At 37.7% G+C, this 22,047-nt stretch overlaps 1 protein-coding gene across 1 annotated transcript in view; it reads left to right on the top strand.

Annotated features, from left to right (window-relative positions):
- ZCCHC2 (zinc finger CCHC-type containing 2) overlaps positions 1 to 19,245 on the top strand; it is a 41,739-nt gene extending 22,494 nt beyond the window's left edge. Inside the window, 24 exon segments of the mRNA XM_030445291.1 lie at positions 76 to 188; positions 1,961 to 2,055; positions 5,424 to 5,507; positions 7,566 to 7,623; positions 10,312 to 10,450; positions 11,907 to 11,971; positions 12,894 to 12,963; positions 12,965 to 12,992; positions 15,504 to 15,514; positions 15,516 to 15,633; positions 16,329 to 16,447; positions 16,449 to 16,520; positions 16,522 to 16,566; positions 16,568 to 16,678; positions 16,680 to 16,802; positions 16,804 to 16,902; positions 16,905 to 17,095; positions 17,097 to 17,144; positions 17,146 to 17,326; positions 17,328 to 17,744; positions 17,746 to 17,776; positions 17,779 to 17,825; positions 17,827 to 17,845; positions 18,873 to 19,245. Of these exon segments, the coding sequence (XP_030301151.1) occupies positions 76 to 188; positions 1,961 to 2,055; positions 5,424 to 5,507; positions 7,566 to 7,623; positions 10,312 to 10,450; positions 11,907 to 11,971; positions 12,894 to 12,963; positions 12,965 to 12,992; positions 15,504 to 15,514; positions 15,516 to 15,633; positions 16,329 to 16,447; positions 16,449 to 16,520; positions 16,522 to 16,566; positions 16,568 to 16,678; positions 16,680 to 16,802; positions 16,804 to 16,902; positions 16,905 to 17,095; positions 17,097 to 17,144; positions 17,146 to 17,326; positions 17,328 to 17,744; positions 17,746 to 17,776; positions 17,779 to 17,825; positions 17,827 to 17,845; positions 18,873 to 18,940 (2,352 nt within the window). The 3' untranslated portion in view covers positions 18,941 to 19,245.
- The last annotated feature ends 2,802 nt before the right edge of the window (positions 19,246 to 22,047 follow it).

Genomic DNA, 22,047 nt, shown 5'->3' with positions numbered 1-22,047 from the left:
TACAGACTGATGCTGAACAAATGTAGTCTTCAAGATGTCAACTACTTTTTTTTTAAATATTAACCTTTTTTTCAGCTCCCAAAGGAACTGTCTTCTGAAGCATTTGACAAGACTATTTTAAGAGCACTAAATCAGGGTTTTCAGAAGAGGGAAGAACGAAGGCATGCTGATCTTGAGCCCATAATCAGGTAAATATTTTAGTAAATAACATGAAAAGCATTACCTGAAAAGTGATTGAAATCAAACTAGATGACTTCAAGGGACAGTTGAAATTCTGCTGCCTAAACACAATTTATGAAGAAAATGGGAAGGCATCGATGAAAAAGATATTCTTTACCTCTTTTAATTGAGACTCTTACTAAAATTTAGTGGATTACTTCAAAAGTAATCACACAATTATGAAAATATTAGTCTTGAGCAATCATTATATAACAATGATTGGCACTTCTGTGAGAGTCTGTTATGCAAAGGAATATTCAGAAATACTAGAAACAGTAGCTCAGTACATGTGTTCTAATTAATAATTCAGGATAAAGTCAGAACAGAATTTGGAAAGAATAAACAGGAATAGTGAAGTATGCATATAAAACTTAAATGTAGCTCACACACTTCTAAGGAAATGGTTCATACCTTATAACCTGCTGTTCAGCTATGAGAGTACTTGATGGGATGTGGCATGTGTTGGTCACTCAGAACAGCAATATGAGTTGGGGTGTGCTTCCTTGTTCTTTTTGTATGCTATGGGTATCTTGTTGCCTTTTTCTGTCAGGGTTGTTCAACCTTGTTCAAAACAACTTCAGTAATTCATCAGGTTAGACAGACTCTTGAGTTTTACGCTGAGGGTCTCAAGCATATCAGACTGCTGGGCTTTATGTTAATAGCTCAGCTAAAGAAGCTGCAGAGCTGCTGTGTGCCACAATCTCCACCTTTTTCAATTTCCTTCTATCTTAATCTGTAATATTATTTGTGTGTCTTAATTGGCTTGACTGTCAAGCCAAAAACTAAATCTGTGCCAACAATTTGGGCTAATAAACACTGTAATTTTAATTGAATAAACTTGTTAAATAGAGGTTGACTGAAGAAAATATTATATCTAATAAAGGCTTGTGAATCCTCACTCCACAGTAATCACAAACCCAAAAGATTAAGTTTGAGGATAACGTTTTAATGTATACAGAACTATAATAACAATTTGCAAGTGTTATTGTGACTATACTCTAATGCTATGTGAATAATCTCCTGACAGTAGCAATACAGTATACAAATTTTCTTTCCTTACATGGTCAGTTAGCATAAGTATATACTAACTTGGCCGTCTTAGGTATGTTCCAGGTTGCAAAAAATTGCTCTCCTTACCCCTCCTTTAAAAAACTAGAACTGAGTATTGCTTCCTGACAAGCAGTAACTGAAAACTTGGTGTGGGTTGTAAAAAAACATTTATTCTTGGCCTGTTTTCTTGTCTGAAGCTAATAGAATTTGTTGCTGACCTCTTGGGAACAGAGCAGTGCAGAGGAATAATGAGAATCTCACCCTATGCTCTTGGAGTTAATTACAAAACTCAAATACTGACATTATAGATGAATTCAACTTAGTATTTAAACAAATAAGCATATTTGCAGAAGAGATGCATTATTTGGGAAAATAAAATGTGTTCTCAGGTTAAAAAAAATATATATAAGGTCCAGTGCTTATTGACTCAGTGCAGACTCCTCTTTCATGAAGTATTGCAGGTGGGTAAAATGTTTGAATTGACATGGATCAGAAGCTATACCTTTTAAATAAATAAAAAACAAAATAATGATACCAGTTTCTTGTACTGGCTGTACTTTGACTTTATGTGAGCACGGAACCACAGAGCATAAAAACCTGCCTACTTTGCTCTTTAAAGGTCCAGTAGCAATTTTTTTATTCTTCCTATGGAATATTACTTATATCTAACAAAGTCTCACTTAAATTTCAGGCAGCTATTTTCAAATACATCGCAAGCTTTTCTGCAGAATCAGAGAGTATACAACTTCTTCCAATCAATTTCATCAGAATCTTTGCACACTCACAGTAAGAAATATACTAATACTAGTTTAGAATTTTATAGACTTATATATTCTTCCTTCCATGTCTAATTGCATTTTTATAATTATGTACTTATGTCACGTTGTATTCCAGTGGTTGTATTTGAACTCCCTGCCAATGTACAGTCACTTCAACAGATACTTACACTTTTGACAGTGGGGACATGTTACATAGCATCAGTTTGTGTTGCTTTCTCTCCGTTGCTTTCTCTCCGTTGCTTTCTCTCCGTTGCTTTCTCTCCGTTGCTTTCTCTCCGTTGCTTTCTCTCCGTTGCTTTCTCTCCGTTGCTTTCTCTCCGTTGCTTTCTCTCCGTTGCTTTCTCTCCGTTGCTTTCTCTCCTTTGCTTTCTCTCCTTTGCTTTCTCTCCTTTGCTTTCTCTCCTTTGCTTTCTCTCCTTTGCTTTCTCTCCCCTCTTTTTTTCCCCCTTCTCATCATCTGTACCATCGTGCTATTAAAATAGGTAATTATGGATCATTTATGTACAACATTTTGAGACTTTTTCCTTTTGAGAAATCTTGAATTTTGGAACAAAAATCTTGAGCTGACCCAAAAAATCGTTTACTGTGCTCTATTTTCTTTTCTCTCTTTTGTAGATTAATCATTTGTCTTGATATTTAAACTTTAGATTTATTTTGGCTACATAGTATATAAATGATGGGATGGCCCTAATTTCAGAACATAAAGAATCTTGTTCAGAGCATTTGCATTGCAGCAATTTGTTTGGTAGACCTCTATCTATTGCTTATTGTAAATTGTGTGACTTAAGCTTAGTGTGTCTATATGGATGCCTCAGGATGTGATCTTTGTATCTGTTCCATCTTTTCTTCTTTCAGTGCATGTTACCCAACATGACAGTTAAGGCACTGACTGTGAGGCCACTGCCTTAGAAGTTGTAGAAGGTCTTAATAAGGAATTAAGTTGAAGTTTTCCAACAGACTACTCATCTACATTTGGAAGGAAATAGAGCAATGACAGCTGACTAATTTGAAATTATGTGTGTGATCTGTAACAAATGTATTCTTTCCATGACAAGATTGTTGTGATTTTTTCCATAATGAGGAGTTGTGATTAGGGGAGAAGCTTTTTTAGGTCATTTTGTGATTTTTATTCTTTTTAGTAGCACTTAGGGCCTTCTTACAGGGCAGCTTCCTGAAAATATTAAGCTAAGGAGGTTGTGAAACTGGATGGAATTTACTGCTGTGAAAATTCCAACAACTCTGTTGCACTGAAAGGCTTTGTGGTGAGGAAAGAGTTTTCCAAAGCCCAGAAAGTTTCACGTTAATGATGGGCACACTGCACAGGGTATGCCTGTTTTAGTATTTAAACTACATATAGGTGGGAAAGACTTGCAAATGCATTGTTGTACGTGATTATAGCTTGAAATGGTCTGAAAAAGAATCAGTATGTCAGTTCTGCAGGAAGTCTTACAGACTACAGGGTGCTCATAAATGGGAGATAATTTCTGTAAGTAAATAAGAGAAACATGATTATTTAGCAGAGAGGAGAAAAAACTCCAGTGAAGATGACTTAAGTGTTCAAACACTAGAGTCATAATGTAAAGAGGATCATCTGTTCTTTCTGATGGATAAGACAGAAAACACTGTGCTTAACTTGCTATGAGGAAGATTAAGACCAGGGACAGGCAAGAATCTAGTGATTACCAGGCAAGCCCAAAGCAGTGAAGCAGATCAGAGGTCAAGGCAGAAAAACAAGTCAGTAGGTCAGGGGTAAGGACAGGATCAGTTTGGTGCATGGTCAGGCACGGGCACAGCTGCAGTGCACACCTTGCGAATGTTTGAGTTCAAATGTGGCTCCTAAGCCAAGGATTGGAGGCCTCAGATGAGGCTTCTCACAGTTCTTTTCCCAGAAGTGTCAAACAGACTTGCACTGTGTCAGGTGGGATCTTGAGAATAGGCAAATGAGGCCCTTGGAAGGGTAGGGGAAGAGGTTGCAAAGCCCATTGGTGTGGTTCAGGGCCCTGACATTGAGTTAGATATTATGGAAAAAATTGGTGAAAACGATGCAATAAATTTAACCATGCTTACTATTCTTTTGAGAAGGAGGACTAGATGACTTGTCTGGGATTGCTTACAATCACATTTTCTATGCAGGATAGTGAAGCTGTACCAAGACAAAAGTACTCACCCTGATCATTGCACAAATCACCACAATTAAACAACTCATGATTTTTTTAATTAGTGGCCTCTGGTTTTCTAGGTTTCCTATTTTGGATTCCTGGAATCCTGCTAATACTTGGAATTGCAATTTAGGCTGTGGTGGTGAATATTGAATGTGGGATTATTGTGGGGTGGAGGGAGGAAGCGTATCTTTAAGAAAAATCTCATTATAGTTTTCAAATTGGATGTGCTGAATTGGCAAACAAAGGCATTTGTAGTTTAAATTGGTCTTCAGTTGCTGTTTAGGGTTGGGGATAAAAATGTCTTCACAGAAATACAAAAACATTAACTCTTTCCAAAGAATATGGTTTTCCTATGTGGAAATAAGCATAATTGTTCTGTCATGGTTCTGTTAAGGAGGAAATCAATTAACTCCCTTCTTGTTCATAACATCAGTTATTTCAGACACTTTCTGAGACAGTTTTTCAGGTTGGAGTAGGCTTGATTCCAATAGACTTTATCTCACAGCATGATCTCTGGGGACTTGGTATCCTGAATGTAGACCATATTCAGAAGGATCTTCCTATCATTTCAAGCTCCTAAGCAACATGCTTGTTGAAAGTTTTTTAGACGGAAAGAGTAGTGTTCTAGAATTAGATTAATTACTAGACTAAGTCCTTTTTTAGAGCATGGCAGTTGTTATTTTTGCAACAAAACTTGATAATATTGCCACTTATTTTTCCATCTTATCTGGCATCAAAAGGTAAAAAAATTGTATGAAGACTGTGTTAAGGGCACTAGAAGACACTAGGCCAAATTAGGTGTCTTGGCAGGCAAATGATTTGACAGTGGAGAAGTTTAACTTGTTGCAGAAGCATTCTAATAACTATCACTGGTCTTCTGTTTCTTGCTTTAACAAGAAAGAATTGTAAAAAAACTGTGTGCAGGATATTAGGGATATTTCTAATATTGTAATTCTAATCACAGCCTTGTGAAACTGCACTCAAGCTTTACAGTTGTTTTGCACGCACTTTTCTTGAAAACAGAAGTGTTTCCATAGAGCCATTACTCTTGGAGGTGGCTTGCTTTGCAGAAGACCGTGTTCTAATTATTGCCACACATAAACCAGCATGTTCAGTCTTCCATTTCAGTAGCTTACAGTTTAGTGCAAGCATTCTGGAAAGTTCCAGTTGTTGAAGATCTATCAAGTTACTACGTGAACTTTATTCTCTGCAGGTAACTTACAACCCTCTTTGAAGACGGTTAAGGCACCAGAACACTTCAAGGAGGACAGTTCAGAAGCTTCAAGTCAGGAGGAAGGTAGTTGTGTACTCAAAGGTGGTTGTTCTGTGAGAAATTTCATTGCACTCAGTTCTGGAAACCATAGAGTTGACCAATCTCAATTCATTGTTACAAAGCTGAGAGATTTGTATGAAATCTACTATGTAAATGAAGAATTTTGGTATATTTTCAGCAGTTGCTTTGTAATTCAAGGAGTGGGGGTGTTCATAGGCAGCTCAGAGGCAGGTCACAGCTGTGTTGAGCAACCAGAAAGATATACTTGACAATTTATTTGAGCAAAAGTTGTTTGTAGCTTTTCATGTCTTTACTTACTCTTCAGTTATCAGGGTTTGAAGTGGAGTGCAGCATTTCAAGAGTTGCAGACTGTTTTGGATTCAGTGTGCCAAATTTGTTTAGCTTTTGGCTTTACACAGGATTGGTGTTCAAATTTTCATCTTTTTACTCTTAACCTGTGCTGCTTTTAAACTCTATAGACTGTTAATAAGGAGTGTTTGGGACTGTAGCAAGTACTGATTACAGTCTGTTTGCTGGTGTTTTCCTGAGTACCTCAAAACCAGTTAACATGTGGAAGCAGCAGCCTAAGTGGCTAGTCAGTAATTCTATTCTGAAAGGAATGGCAAGTCATTTTGGCATTGTTCTTATGAAGCCCAAAAAGGCCAAGCAACACTGTTTAGAGACAGAGTCTTTAAACAGCAAAGGTATTTATTTTCGGATCTGGGGAACTCTCAGCTCGCACTGGACAAAAAGTTCCAAGGGTTAAGGGAAAGGGTTAAGGTATTTATACAGTAAAAGGGGAGGTGACATACATATTCATAAGTTTGCAACATATAATTATAATATTCATGACAGGCAGAGTCTGGGCAGAGCCTGGGCAGAGATGTCAGGGGGGGTCTTTGGATGAAGTAAGAAATATTTATCTCCTGTTTTTGATGACTTCATCCTCTTAGTTGGACCCTTGCGATTTCTCCCTTATCTGCTGGTTGTGGCTGCCTCATCCTGTCTCTGTGCAGGTGTTCGCACACCCCCAGTGCCTAGCTAACACCTAAATGGCTTTGGCAGTATCTTGTTTTAAGAACAAGACTTACACTTTTAATTATCTTCGAGACAGAAGTTAATCCCGTTAGGGTCTTGTATTGGAAAATGACATGTCTCAGCTGCTTTGTTCACTTCTTTCTCAGTTTAATCCTGAATTTTACTAGTTATGAATACAAATTCATTAACATATATTACAAGTTTTAATTCTACATAAAGTAAATTCACACAAACAGCTTGGCCTGATCTCCTCTCCTTACAGGAGTTAGTCCTGTCAGGATCTTTCTCTTTTTCACTTAGTAGCAAACAAGTGCAACCTTCTGGTGGGGGGAAAGGATAAGAGATATGGGACTGATAGGTGAACGTGGACCACTAAGCACTTGGGCTGTCTTTCACAGAATGACACCACCCTAATTGTGTTACGTATTATTAACTGCTAAGAGGATTGCAGTCGATCTTATGTTCACTCAGTAATCTACATATGCAGTTCAGACAGCTTTTTCTTCTTTGAAAAATTATCACCATATTCTTTAGAGTTCAGAACGCACCATGTAAATTTACAACATATTTGGAAGTTGCTCAAATAGTGTTTTACATACTGTCCTTTTTGTATTAATTCACTATTTACAATGTGTGATGAAGTTTTGAGTTTATTTATAGCAGTAAAGAAAAAATTACAAAATTCTGTACTTTTCTGACTGAATTCTTTCTTCTCTATATATCCTTTCATACTGGGTGATATTCACACATTTAGTCCTTATGAATACTTCTAGAGGTGGGCAAACATAACAGCTGTCATAGTTCCTATTTTTCTACTTCGTTCCTCTGTGAAATAGAAGGTAAAGCGCATTGATTTTACTGTCTGTACAAACTGATCTGTCCTCTATGCAACACCTGCTAATTTCAGCACTGTAAATTAGGCCTAGCTTATTAAGCAGAGATGTGTCCTGCTCATTGTCTAGTAGTTGATGGAAAGTTGGATTTGTTGCATTCATCTAAAGTAAGAATTGCTATTGAAATTATGCCTTTTTTTTTTTTCCCCAGATGTAATGCAACACACAGCAGTCCACAAAAAACACAATGGAAAAAGTCCTGTTGCCAAGTAGGTACTAGTATGTAATGTGACCATGCTACGTTTCTGAACTTGTTAGTTCTTTGGGAATTTATTTTTCCTTCTAGATTTAAAGTTTGTGGGGGTTTTGTTTTGTTGGGGTGTTTGTTTTTTGTTTTTCTTTTATTTGGGGGGAGGGGGCATGATTAATATTTCAAAAGATTCTATTTCTGAATCTGCAGGTCTTGATAGTTTGGAATTCAATTCCAAATTTTGTGATTCTTTGAGTTGATGTTTTTATTTGTGTTTATGTTTATATTTATTTTATATATTTATTTTATATATTTATTTTATATATTTATTTTATATATTTATATTTATTTTATATTTGTTTATATATTTATTTGTGTTTATATGTTACTCAGTAACATACATTCATATTGCATGTATTTTTCTCATATGCACACACACGCACAGGCATATACTGAATATTACCAGTGCTGTTCATTTTAAGCTTTTCTTAGTTGCTTAAAAGGGGACCTGATAGGAGAAGGTTGTCCAGTCCTCTTTCCTTAGTAGCAAAAGCATGTGTACCTTGTTGTTTTATGTTCAGTTTAAGTAGAAGCACTTCTTGACAGTCTTAAAGTAGTTTATATGTGCTTTCAGATATGTCACGTATGTAACGTGAATTTACCCATTAATGTATTTTGATCAGAAACTTTGGATATGTTTGCACATGGTTGGGCAATATCTAACTATATTAAGAGAAAAAAATGGATACAAAATTTATTGTAGTTTACTGTTTTGTTCTGTGTTGTTTTATCTGTAATGTGTTTATTTTGGGGGAGTGATGGAGGGAGGGAATTACCTGGAATTACAATAATATGCACATATCACAAAACAATGTTGTTTAAGGTTCATGGATCTTTGACAGACGAGATTCTAGTGAAATTACCAATTGGACAACCTAGTGGTTTGTTTCTGGTGTCTTTTTAAACCTTATACTTACTTTTAACTTACATTTCTTTGAGAAGAGAGTGTCATCTTGTTTAAATCTCTGATTAGATAGCCTATTATGAAGATGTAAGAGTAGGATCCAAACTTAGTAACATATAGTGACTAATAAAAAAAAAGTTTTAGTCATTGTTTAATAAAGTACACGAAAGCTGACTGTAGTTTAAGATCTGTCTCTCAGATGGGAAAGACAGGGACAGGCCTTTCCACAAATTTCTGTGATAAAAACTTCTTTTGCCAGCTATTATTTTCTCTTTATTGAAGAGGGGTGAAATGTGTTTACTACTTGACTGAGAGAGGTCTGTTGGTCTTTTCCTGTTTGCATTGTGTGTCTGTCATCTTAAAAGCTGTGCCTACTTTTCATGGGCTCTAAAAAAATGGCACTGAATGAAATATTTCTCATTTAAATACATACAAAACTGTCTAGAGTCAAGAGCAGTTGATCTCAAATAGCATTGGTACATTTCAAAAAAATTTGGGCATTACATCTGTCTACCTTCTTTTTTAATTCAGTCTGATAGCTTTGTTCTTGAAAAGGTAAAAAATTTACTGGTAGGAATGAGATGGGGGAGTACAAAATAAAAAAATTGAGTTGTATCACAGCTTGCATGAAAGGACTGCAAATTTGGCAGTGGATTCACCTAACTCCATTCAGCAGAAGTTTCTAAAGTGACCTTGCTTAAATCTCTGCTGTCATGGACTCATGTCTATATTTTGGAACATCCTTGGTTTCTCTAAATTTTATTTAATTTAGTACACTAGTGTATATCTTAAGTCATTTGGCCACTTCCAGAGATACTTGGTAAGTAGCTGCTGAAACTACAGCATGTTTTGTGCTTTGGAGTGAGCTAGATTTCTGCTATAATGCAAAGTAACTTCTCATACTGCAGTAACCTTCTTGAAGCAGCTTGCCAACAGCCTTGAATTAAAAAGAACTTTAAATTATAAGCATAGGTATTTTAATAAGAATGTAAAAGTGTTTAGGGCATGGTTTTGTATAACATATGGAAAGTTTGTAGGTCTGTGTGCCCTGCTGACTCTGTCAAAACCCTAACTTTTTCCAGCAGTCTTTGTCGATCTGTGCTTTCAGGCCCAGTTAAGCTTCAGTAGAAGGCATTCGGTCCAAAGCAAATGCCAAATGAAACTCCCCTTTCCCAGCACTATTTAAAACTAGCAATCCTCAAGGTAGAAATATAAAGCAAGATGACTTTTCTTAAATTCAAACAAACACAGCTGCTGTATGGTCCGTAAGTAGCCATGTGCTCCTTTTGTTAAATGCCTCATGAATTCTCAAGTAGGAATTACCAAGTAATTCCATCTTAGTCATTAACGATGAGGGAGAAAGAAGATGAATTTAGAATACATTTCTATGTGGAAAATTTCCCTACATCTGGTATGAAAGAAACAAAGTACTTTGTGTGTGGGAATATCCATGGAAACTCTTCTCTCAAGTACCGTTTTCTACCAGTTCTGTTGCTCTGAATTTCAGGTCAAATTGTCATAGACAAATGTAGAAGGAACACTCCACTTATGGTCAGATCATTAGTATATCTTTTGGAGCACAAGAACTCCTGTAATTTACATCTTTTAAATATCTTGAGCTTCCCTAGTGTGTTCTAGAAGCAAAACACCATGGTTTCCCACCATGATGCAAACGTATATATTGGTAAGAAAAGCCTGCAAGTTTGATCACATCATCATAATTTTGGGTTTTTTTCCTTTCAGCAGCACTAACAGTGCAAAGTGTTCTTCACTGGATAGCCTTAACATGCAGCACACAGAACAAAATGGGGTATTGGACTGGAGAAGAAAAAGCTGCATTGTCCAGCAGCACCCAGAGCACTGTACAAACCTACTTGACCAGGTATGTTTCTGTTTTTTCATGGAAACAATATTCTGAGATACTTTAAGACTGTCCACTACACATGATCAGATTTATTTTTAAAAGATGAAGGGCCTTGCTAAAATTGTACAGCTAAGTGTTGAAGCTGTTACTGATTTGTCTTGGTTTGAAAAACCTCATAACTGATTACTGATGTGTCATAAAATTGCCTGTTTTGTTTACAAATTTGTAGATAAAATTTCCCAGTAGGATACAAGTAATGAGAAAAGTCTAATGTTAATTTGTAATCAGGCGCTATGTTTTCATTATAATACTGTCATCAGAGAATTTTGAAACCTCTGGGGAACTTGTGTTCTTGCAAAGAACAAACTAGAAGCTGTATCAATAACTAAGCCGTATGAATACTACAGTAGGCACAACAGGTTAAACATTCTCTCTTACCTACATTATCTGAGTATCTTAATATTAAGTTTTGTTGAGAAAATGTTAATAGCTAGCTGCATATATACACTTTTTGTGAGAGTTCTCTATTCAGTGGTCAGTTCAGGTGTGAGTATAATGGGGAATAATAATTATGTATAAATAAAACCATCTGTTGAAACTGGGGAAAGAAAGGTTACCTACTGCTTATGTCTGAGAAACCTTCAGTGTTAGAATTTCTGAATAGTACTCTTACTCTACATACAGAATTTGGCTGTTGATTACGTGGGGAATAGGAAGCCAAAAAAGATGGTTTCCTTATTTCACAAAGCAGGGTAATGAACTGAGATTTGCTTCTTAAGATGAAGTGGTAGACTTGATCAAAGATTGAAGTATTACAAGCCAGAGGCAGGAAAATCATAAAGTATATTAAAGCAGACAAAAAGCTGCTTCTTGTGGATGTCCGAATATGGCATATATGGACAGAGATTATTTCTCAGTGTTCATAGATTTTACTGCTTTCCCAAATATGAGATATTATTAGCAGCTGATAATAGTATATTTAAAGAATTAAGCAGATTGTGTTTTTTCTTATATTCTTCTAGGTAGTATTCAAGAGTTTATATAGCAGTAACCTCCATTTTAAGTCTGGGTACCTGCTTTGTCAGTTTTTAAAAATAATCTCCCACATGTACTTCCCACCTCCCAGTTGTCAAGTAATTACACTTAAATAATAAATTTTACCCCTTAAGCCTTGAGGCTGACTTTTTAGTGGGTATATGATGAAACATTTGCTTTTATCCTCAAGAGGAAAGACAACGTGCAAGTAATCATTTTATTGATACCTTTAAAATATTTGCCGAGTGTTTTGATAATGGCATAAACGCAAGACAATTATGTTATAATTATAATTATGCACTGTTAATAAGTAGTTTTTTGTATGGTTATAGCACCTGTGAGCACAGTAGTCTGGGACTCATAGACCTGTCAATCTGGAAGGGGTTGGCTTTTGTGATACAAATTCTGTTGTTTGACTTTTGTCTTATTTTCTGTCTAGCATACAGCAGAAAAACGAAGTCTGTCCACAGTAAGCAAGAAAAAAGGAAAGCCACAGCTGGAAAAGTAGGTTTCCAATGTAGCCAGTAATGTAGAAACTGCATGGTGCATTCACTCTCATTAACACAGACAATTAAATAGGGTTTTCTTTTGCTATTGTGAAAAAAGAGTTGGCATAGTATGAAGAGACAGTTTACATAAAGATCTTTATTTTCTGAAAAGAAGTAACTTGGAAAATAAAATGTAATCGTATGCATTCATTTCTGAAAATACCAGTTGTCATTTGGCAAAAAAGATGAAGGAGCAGAAGCAGGTTCCTAACCAATAATTCATTGCCTTTTTCCTCTTTATTTATATATAAGTATATTTTCCCTATTTATTTATCTCTAAATATCAAATTTATTTGAAAGTTAAAAGGCATAAAGCTGTCCATAAGACACTGAAAATCAAACAAGAATTAAAAGCAACCTTTAACATTTTGCTTTGGGTAGCAACTTGTTGAAATATTTTATTGAAGATTATTTGCACATCAGAGGGTTTCAGAACTTCCTGTCGGCAACACAACCCTGCACTGTGAAAAAGTGAAAACATTTCTGCCCATATTTAGTATTCAGCCTCTTTCCAAGTTGACTTTCTGTCATTTGGTTGCTCTGTAGCCAGATACTTTTATGCTAGGCTGGGTGTATGGCTGTGTTATAGGAATCAGCTTCCAAAGACAACTGTAACATCTGCTGCACCATTTATTTTTGGTGTGCATTTTCTTTTTTAGATCTTTATTAATTGTGTTAAGTAGCACTGCTTACAGTTGAGTTTTGGCTATCTTGTGCAAACAGCAATTTACCAATTTGTTTTGTTGTTACATCTGTTAAATATACATTTCTCCTTGGAGTCACTGCCTTTTTTACAGTGGCATTATATGTTCATTTATGGCTGGTTATTTGTTCCCGTGCATTTTGGTAGAAAAAACTATTGAAAATTGTTCATGCAGGGATAAAGCAAAGAAAAACTGACTGCCGGTTGGAATAACAGGGACCAATGGAGTTAGAGTTGCAGCATCAACAGCACATCCGTACAGGGACAACAAAAGGTAAGAAGTTTTTTCCCTAAGCTGTTTGTAGGAACACAGAATCCCCAGCTTGCTGATTTATTCATTGTTCTGCTGTAAAGGGGAGATCAGAAGTCTGAAATGTGTTTTTGGTGCAAGTCAGCATGTTGGCTTCTAGCCCATGCTTTGATTTGCTGTATAGAACACTGAAGACTCAGTCTTCTCTATGCAGTTGCTTAGTGTATGTCTCTTTTCATGCATAACAGGAAAAATATTAGTGAAGTCTCCTTAAAGTTGCCCAATGTGTCGAGTAGCAGAAACAGTTACTGCTGGGCTTCTTCTATATGAAATTTAGCAGCCCCCATGTGTGGTGGTCTGGCATTTTGTCATTAGTGTTCTCTTTGCAGCTCACTTGATTCTTCAGCTGTTGTGGAATAGCCCCTGAGGGAGGAACCTGTATTAAAACCTTCTGATGCAGCCACCAATGAAGTGTAGTGTGTAAACGAGTGACAGAGCTACAGCAGAACTGTCTGCTGCCCTAACACAAGTTTCAGTGCCCAGTGTCTAGCCAATACTTGTCTACATCAGTTAGTTTTAACACAAAATTTTGTGTAATGTCATTTGCAGTCTTGCCTCACTTCTCCTTGATTCTCATGACAGAAAGCTGACAAAGAATTTGCCTTTTTCTACATCACCTGCTTGGCCTAAGTGGAGGTACTGAAAAGGCTCTTACAAAGTGCCTTGTCTTGCTCTTGCTTCCACTTGGGGTTACAGTCTTGAGTAAGCTTTCATTCTTTCTTCTTCACCTTTGAGAGTTACATATGGCATCCTATTCTGAATTATTGTCTTACGCTATATAGGCAGCTTTTGTTACCTCCTACAAATGGTACTTGTTTAAAACTTTAGAAATTCAAAAACTCATAAACTTTGCAAAACCAGGACAACTATAGAAAGCTATAGCTAAGAGTTGTATAAATAGAAAATATCCTTTACAGGAGGTCTTTACTGTCTACATTTCTGGTTGATTACTTGTTTATTTTGTTCTGGGAAGAACACATTGAGCTTTTACGAACTGGATGATAACTTCCAGAGGTGGTGCAATTTTGTGTGGGTGTTGGGTGCAAAGTTAAATAGGGAGTGCTTTGCCACAGAAGTTCTGTCCCTTCACTATGCACTGCCCTACAGATGTTGAAGCTGCCTGTCTGTTACTGACACCTAGTTAAGGCCACTTCAAGAAGAAACTGCAACCTGGCAGAGGCTGGAGGCAATTAAGTCCTGCTCAGAGATGAGCTTTCCACCTGTGCATTTGTGTACAAACATCAAAAATGGCTTTTTAGACATACCCTATTGGAGAGGGATAGTCTAAAGAAAAAAAATTGATGTTGCAGTCTGAATCTCTGCTTAGCTTTATATATCAAGGCTTGGCTTGAAATGCTTGGTTTCCAGTCAGTTACAATTAAATGCGTCATGTTTCCTTTTCATTTTTTCCCCCCCTCTCTATTTTTAGCTTTCTGTGGCATCAGTTAGTTACACTTGTAACTTTTGAAGATTTTGATTCTCTGTGACTAGCAATTTAGACTTGCTTTCAGTGATTGTGACGTTGATGCTGCTGTTCCATTTATATAAGATAGTCAAAACACTTCTTAAAATAATTTGACCAATTACAGGCTTATCCAGAAATTTATTTCAAGAGTTGAAGCATTAAGGCAGCTTTCTGATGACTTATCTCTACCTGTTAGACTTGCAGTAGCAGCAATAAGTGAATTAATTATTTATAAATAAATAATTAGAATTAAAATAAATAATAGTATTCTAATTTTTGTCCCAGGTTTTGCCAACCAAGGAGATGGGAGTTTTCTTGAAGCTAGTCTCTGGCATACATTTGGAGAGAAGGGTGCATCTGTCCTGTTCCTTCACCTCTGAAGCCTAACTTGAAAGTTCAGAGCGTACTACCTACTTGATAGGATCTAAACCCACTATGAAAGCTTCTTTCCAGCAAAATGAGTTTTTCCATTCAGAATTTGGAAAAAAATTCTGTACTTTTCTAGTTTAGTGGTTTTAGTACCCTCTTTTTCTTAAAACAGTTTTGTTGATACGGTTGGCTTCAAGCTTGTTCTGGAAGAGTTGATTATAAAGTATGGTGTATTATTTTGATGGTGCCCTCTGAGATAGTTTTCTGCCTTTGCTGGTGTGACCAAGGAGTATTTCATCTCTTTGAATGGAAATGTTTGATTGCTGTCATTCAGAGGAAATTATTATTGTGGTACAATTTGGTTTAAGCATCACAAAAACTTAATTGATCGTTGTTTTCACTTCTCTTCATGAATATAAATTTTCAGTGTCACTGTCTTTAACACTGAGGATTCAGTCATCTCAAATTTAAGGGCGAGACCAGTTCTGAATTGCTAGGGGTGGAATGCTAGGAATACACGGGACAGATGCAATTAAGTAGGAAAAATGAAAATCAGAACTAGCGTGGGATGTGAGCAAACCAGAATAACCTCACTTTCATATATTGAGATTAAAAATAAAAATACGAATTTTTATTTTTAGATCTGAATTTGGGATGCTGGATCTGGTCATGATACATGTGGTGAAACGTCATCTGAAAGTTACAGTTCTCCTTCTAGTCCACGACATGATGGAAGGGAAAGCTTTGATAGTGAAGAAGAAAAAGACAGAGGTTGTATTTATGGAGAGTGTGCATGAACAACTTTACTCCTAGACCAGTCTCTTATTTATTTTAATTAGTTTCTCATTTTTAATAGCTTTTATTTCTGAACTGGCCACAGAACATCTTTTGCTTTGTGGGTTTTGTCACGGGATATTTTGAAGGCTTCTAGCAAATAGCAGAACTGCTTAAATCCTGCTGACTTTTAAATTACTACAGATATGTGGTAATTTTGTGACCTCTGTGGCATAGCTCTCATGAGAAATTTCAGCTGTAACGTAAGTGGGAAAAACTTTGGTAGGAAAGGGACTTGCTTTTATATCGAATTATGTGTGGCATATCTGAGAGGCCCTTGTTTTTGCATTGACTGTTCAAATTGCCACCCTTCCAAATTCGAGTAAACCATGTTAATGTCTTTCTAGGTAGATCAAATGCCTAATTAGGTCCATGTTCTACTCTTCCTATTTGCAGATATGCACAAATCAAAGGCAGGGTAGCAACTTGGGCAGTTTGATCTAGGCAAGTGATGGAGAGTGAGGTAGCTTGATTGGGATGATGAAGGATATCTTCAAAACATACAGTTTAGGAAGACATAACTATCATTGTGTCATCACACTTAGGAAGTTTTATATGGGTAAATGAGTCTAGGGCATGACTGTATTTTTCCAGATTTGTTCTTCTGACTGACAAATGTTTTGTCTCTGCAGATACAGACAGCAATTCTGAGGACTCTGGGAATCCACATACAACCAGGTTTACAGGCTACAGTGCTGTCAGTTCATCAAATATGAACAAACCAACTGCTCAGATCTCTTCAGTGAGTAATGGAAAACGGAAGCCTTTCAGAAGATCCTTTGGAATGCCAAAGTTTCAGGCATATTTCCTTCATGCCTGCCTTACCACTGTGTAATGCACAGCGCTTCCCAGAAGCCTGAAGCAGTTGTCCCCACCGCCCATATCTGCGGATGGCAAAGCCGTGGGGATGTTGGTCACCACTCCAGTTGCTGTCTCGCCAGTGAGAGAGTCTGCAAATTCACCTCCTGGTGGAATGGGCCCAAGTGACCTCTGGTGAACCTGAGAAACGCCTCGAGCTGATGGCTTCCCCCTTGCCAGTCCCATCTACTTTCCTTCCACACTCTGTCCAGCCTGGTAGCCCTGCTTTGCATTTGGCAATACCCAGGGTTAAAAATGCCCTCTCCGCAGGGATCGTCGGAAAGTTGCACAGTTAATGGGACCGCAGCAGCCAACAGGAAATTTAAGATTGGATCACCAAGTACTTGCCTTTCATCCCAGTCCACAATCCAGGTAGTTTCCCAGGATCCCCAGTTCCTACTACAGATCCCATCACAAAACCTGCATCCCAAGTGGTAGGACTGAATCAAATGGTGCCTCACATTGAGGAAACCCAGGAAGCAATCCCTCAGCCTACCAGTCTCAACGTAGTTCTTCCAGCAGCTGGTCTCTCCACAGCAAGCACCACCTCCACCAGCTTCATACGCTTTGCCAGGCAGTCCCCACGCTACCAGTATTGCCCAACCAGAATACAAACGTGCTAAACACTGTAGCAACTTCCTCACCACCTCAGTCTGCCGGTTTGGGTGTCGGTCAGGTCCAGTCCACTGTTCCTCCTGCAATCCCGCACCACACGCCAGGCCCTGCCCCCAGCCCGAGCCCTGCTTTAACACACAGCACTGCACAGAGCGACCAGCACATCCTACATAAATGCTGTTGGAAATAACAACACTAACGGGACAATGTTACCTCCGCAGCAGCTGGGATCTGGCCCCTGCGGTTCTTGCGGACGTAGGTGTAGCTGTGGGACCAATGGAAGCCTTCAGATTAATAGCTATTTTTATCATAACCCACTTCCCGGACAAGTCTACAGAGTTCCGTCTTTCTTCACTCTGCCATCACTTTGCAATGGCAGCTACCTCAATCAAGCACATCAAAGCAATGGGACACAACTCCCATTCTTCCTGCATCAGTCTCCGTATGCAAATGGGCTCATGCATGACCCAGTGATGGGGAGCCAAGCCAACTATGGTATGCAGCAGATGGCAGGATTTGGGAGGTTCTATCCTGTATATCCAGCACCTAACGTAGTTGCCAACACAAATGGGTCGGGGACCCAAGAAGAACGGGAACGTTTCATGTTACAATGTGGTGTCAGTGGACACTATGCGCAGGACTGTAAGCAGTCATCCCCTGGAGGCCAGTCAACAAGGTAATCATGATAACTCCCAGCGGACTTTGCTTTGGAGTTTAGCAGTTTTCTCTTTACCTTTTCTGAATGTGCTGTTTCTGGTCTTGCAGACAGGTGTGCGTGCGTGTGTATGTTTTGTGTAAATGGTTGTGCACTCGTGACCTGCTCTAAAACTGCAAAGTATCTCTGCCTGAAAATTCTGTAGAACAGTGCAAGGGAACGGGGTTCACCATGTGGAATTGAAAACGGGCGTGATTCGGAGGTGGGAAGTCAAACTGTGTCAGTCTTAAATTTTAATTCTTTTTTCACTGGTTTGGTTTTGCCATTATGTTGAGACTTGCATGCTCTTTCAGTTTTTCCAGTCCCGTTCAGTTTTTTGGGAGAGAATTTGTTGGCAAAAAGTGAAAGATTTCAGCTACTGTCTGTGGTACAAACCTGGCTTCTTAAAACTTGTGATGATTAAAAAAAACCCAAAACAACAAACCAACAGACTGGCCATTCGATAAAGTAACTTTTCTAAAGCTGATCTTTGCATCATCAGCCATCCTTCTGTGCCTCATGTCATGCAACATATAATGAAACAGGTTTCAACTTTTCAGAAAAGTTGCAGCAGAAAGGCAGGAACCAATTGGAACTAGAAATCTAAGGAATGGGCTTCCGTCTTGCGTGCCGATTTCTCTCCCCTTCCAGAAGAATGGGTAAAAAACACTGTTTGCATAGGACCTAACCTATTTTTGATTCTTGGCCTGTGTCCATTCTGACTTCACTTGTTTGGTCAGACTGGAACAGGAAAGGCAAACCTTGATGGGGTCATATTTTCCTTGCATTTTTCCAGTAAAGTCTTGTATCTACAGCCTATGTCTTTTTTTAAGCTTACAGTTTTAGCAAGCAGATGAAAGAAATAGTATAAAATCTTTAGGACCTACGTTAAAAAGACTGAAGGGTGAGAGTGCCTTTTGAGGAGCATGTCCATTTTGATACCTTGTAGTGGTTTTGTAATCCATTTTAATTGTAAGCAGTGACTTAGTAGTTCTTTTTCCTGTTTTAGGCACTTACAGACTGAGATACGCACCTCCCCCTCCCCCTTCCAATGATACCTTGGATTCTGCAGACTGAAACAAGTAAACATTGCCTACTTAAACTGAAGCTTGGGAAATTGGGGGAAGGTGTGTGTGGGAGGGAGGGGTTGGTCTTGTGTTTTGGGACATTCCCGGTTTTATATTATTTTGGAATTTTTCATTGCTTTTGCACCTCTGTTCCATACAAAAGAAGAAAGCTGAGTCCCTGGTCTCCTGGTTCTGCAAAAGGCTTGCGTTATGCATGCAATTCAAACACACAGCCAAACAATCAAAAAAAGAGCATTCAAACCATGCTTTTGCACTGAAGACTTGAGACATGTGCAATGTTTACTGCGTTTTTTTTTTTTTAAAAAAAATTTTAAAAAGTCCTCTGACCTCTGACATCACTGGTGGAGCAGCCATATGGTGAAAGAAGAATCTTGTTCATGTTCCCTACCACAATCTTCTTCCCTCCCTCCCCGTTCTCCTTATGCTGCTGTTTTAATTTTGTTTCCCTATTTGTCCACGTGGATTCGTTGGATTTGCATGAGTGTTTAGCAGTTCATACAGACCCTGCCCATACTCTAAATTAATGTTCACGAATTGAGGGGAGATGTTCAAATGTCCTATTAGGAAAGTCCAAAGGAACACAAGATACTGTATGTGTACTATACCTGTTAATAATACATATACACAGCTCTTGAGAGTCCCAGCTAAATGAAAATCCATAGAGGGGCTGAAACTGTGGACTGGAACAGATCTAGAAAATGAATGAACTTAAATTGACAGATTTTTTCTTCCATTGTAGCTTTTTAGCCTGTATGTTCAGCAACAAAGGTGAAAAAATGGTATGAATGTTGTTCTCAGTGTGTTTGCATTTGTAATGAAAGTTGACAGCATTTTTTCCTTTTTTAAAGCTATTCTACATTGTGTCAACACAGAATGACCATTACTTGATGGAATATTTTTTCCTAAACTATTACAGTGTTGCATTGTACTTAGAATGTAAATGTTTTATTTCAAACTGAACAAAAGCTATGGTTTTCTACAAAATAGTCAGGTATTAGTATTAGAACCTGTCTACCAAATAGCAAAGTCACTATTTTATAACAATTTACCACTATGCGTAAATACGGTATAATGTGAAAGACTGAAATGAGTGTTAAGATGGTATTAATCATGTCAGTATCATGAGTAAGTAAGTTTAATGCTGCTGTATTTTTTATTTTATTTTTAAAAGCCAATATATGTACTAAATTGCTTCCAGGTAATATTTGATTTCCTAAAGTGCACTGAGGTTATCTGGAAGATGAGTGTATTTTTTGACTGCTGCATTCAACACCGATGAACAACTACCACTGTATATCCATAGGGTTTGGCATTCCTCACAGTTCATGGCAGAAATGTTTTTTGGTAAGATCAGAGCTGGTGTCCAGTAGAGGGATGAAATCAAATCAATCTTTGGTTCAGACGTTGGATAAATTGCAAAACAAACAAAAAACTTGAAGAAAAAAAGCTTGATTACTACATTTCTTCATAGGTAGCATTTATATTTATAGCACCAGTGTACATTTTGAAACTTTTTTTCTTGGAGGGGGGCGGGGAATGGGGAGGGAGGTAGATGAAAGCTTTAATTTAAAAAAAAAAAAAAAAAGTTTAAGTAGTAAAGGAAAATTATTTTGATTAAAATTTTTATTTGATCTGGGTATTTTTGGACCACTTGAAATGAATGAACTGCGTTTGAGTTGAAGTGAGGGTGTTAAACCACCAATGGACTTGTATTGTGAATTTACCTGCCAGTTGTACTTTATGGAACTTATTTTATGATTTAAAATACTGTACTGTAAATAGGAGGTATGTTACCTTCTCTTTATTTGTATGTTTACCATATACTTTGATATTTGAAATGTACTGGGAAAGGTCACTTATATTTCTAGAAGAGATTGGATTTTATGCAACCTTTTTCCTTGAATTAACAGCAATAAAAAAAAGAAAAAAAAAGGAAAAAAAAACCCAAAAACAAAACTGTGTGGAACCAGTGTCCTTTATCCCTGAGAAAAATGAAGTATGTGTGGTGCTCTGCCTCTGGGTATAGGCATGGGATTGTGGAGGGTTTTGGCAAGCTGCCCTTGTGGCTGGAATCTGTCATGTTTAAGACAAAGCTGAGAGCATTTGTCTTAAGGTCAGTCTTTTATGTGAAGTCGGAGTACTGTGTCCTCGTTTAAAACTTCTTGAAGATAGGTCGATCTTGTGGGAGAAAGGTGATAACCTTGTGTGATAGACCCAGGACTTTGACCAAACCACTTTCAGCAAAACAGTTAAGTCTGCTCTATATTCTGATGGCTCCTGGATTTGGGCTAAAGCCCATTTTAAAAATGTTTGGTTTGGTGTTTTTTCGTTTGGGTTTGTTGGGTTTTTTTTTGACTCCCATGCACATAATGCATGTGCAAGTCATGTAGGAACTGGAAAGCAAGATGTTTCTTCCATCTGCTAAAATAGATGGAAGGACAACAGGAGTTGCCAGGAGTAGGGAAGAAGCTTAGAAATGTGCTGGTTACAGCTGACGTTTGGCTGTGGATGTAGTTAGTACCTAAATGTTGCTCAGGTAGTGCTGAGAAAGAGAAGGGTACTCATTACTCTGTCACCTCCCTTTACAGACGGTGCTTCTGCTTCCTACTGCTTATCAGCAGCTTATCTACAGAGCTGAGGACCACAGACTATCTTAGATCTTTATCCAGCTTTACTCCCAGAACATCCGACTTTTCTGAGAAAGCAACTAAGGCGATGAGAAAGATCAAAGATGCCAATGAATTCAACATATTTTATTCAGGCAACTCCCATAATAATAGGGGATTTTTTGAACCTGAGTGTCGAGCAGACATCATCATACCACCTCCATTTCTTTAAATATTGTGTGTCCCCCTCCCTGGACACAAGGGAGGACATATGCCTGTCTAAGGAACTGGTGAATTACTGCATTACTCTGAAAATACAATCTGCTACTTACTGTGCCATCCATCCCGCTTGCTGATACTCTCATTTACCTCTATGCTGGAAGCAACCCTGACTTCAAGAGTTCCTCGTTGGATATATAAATGAAAAAAAATTCTAAAAAGCATACCCTCTGGCACAGGAAACAGTATAAAATGCCTTGGAGGACTAGAA

Source organism: Calypte anna, chromosome 2 (assembly GCF_003957555.1).
Source record: "Calypte anna isolate BGI_N300 chromosome 2, bCalAnn1_v1.p, whole genome shotgun sequence".
NCBI classification, from domain to species: Eukaryota; Metazoa; Chordata; class Aves; order Apodiformes; family Trochilidae; genus Calypte; species Calypte anna.
The sequence above is the reverse complement of the archived record's forward strand: the minus strand, read 5'-3'. Positions and strand labels throughout refer to the sequence as shown.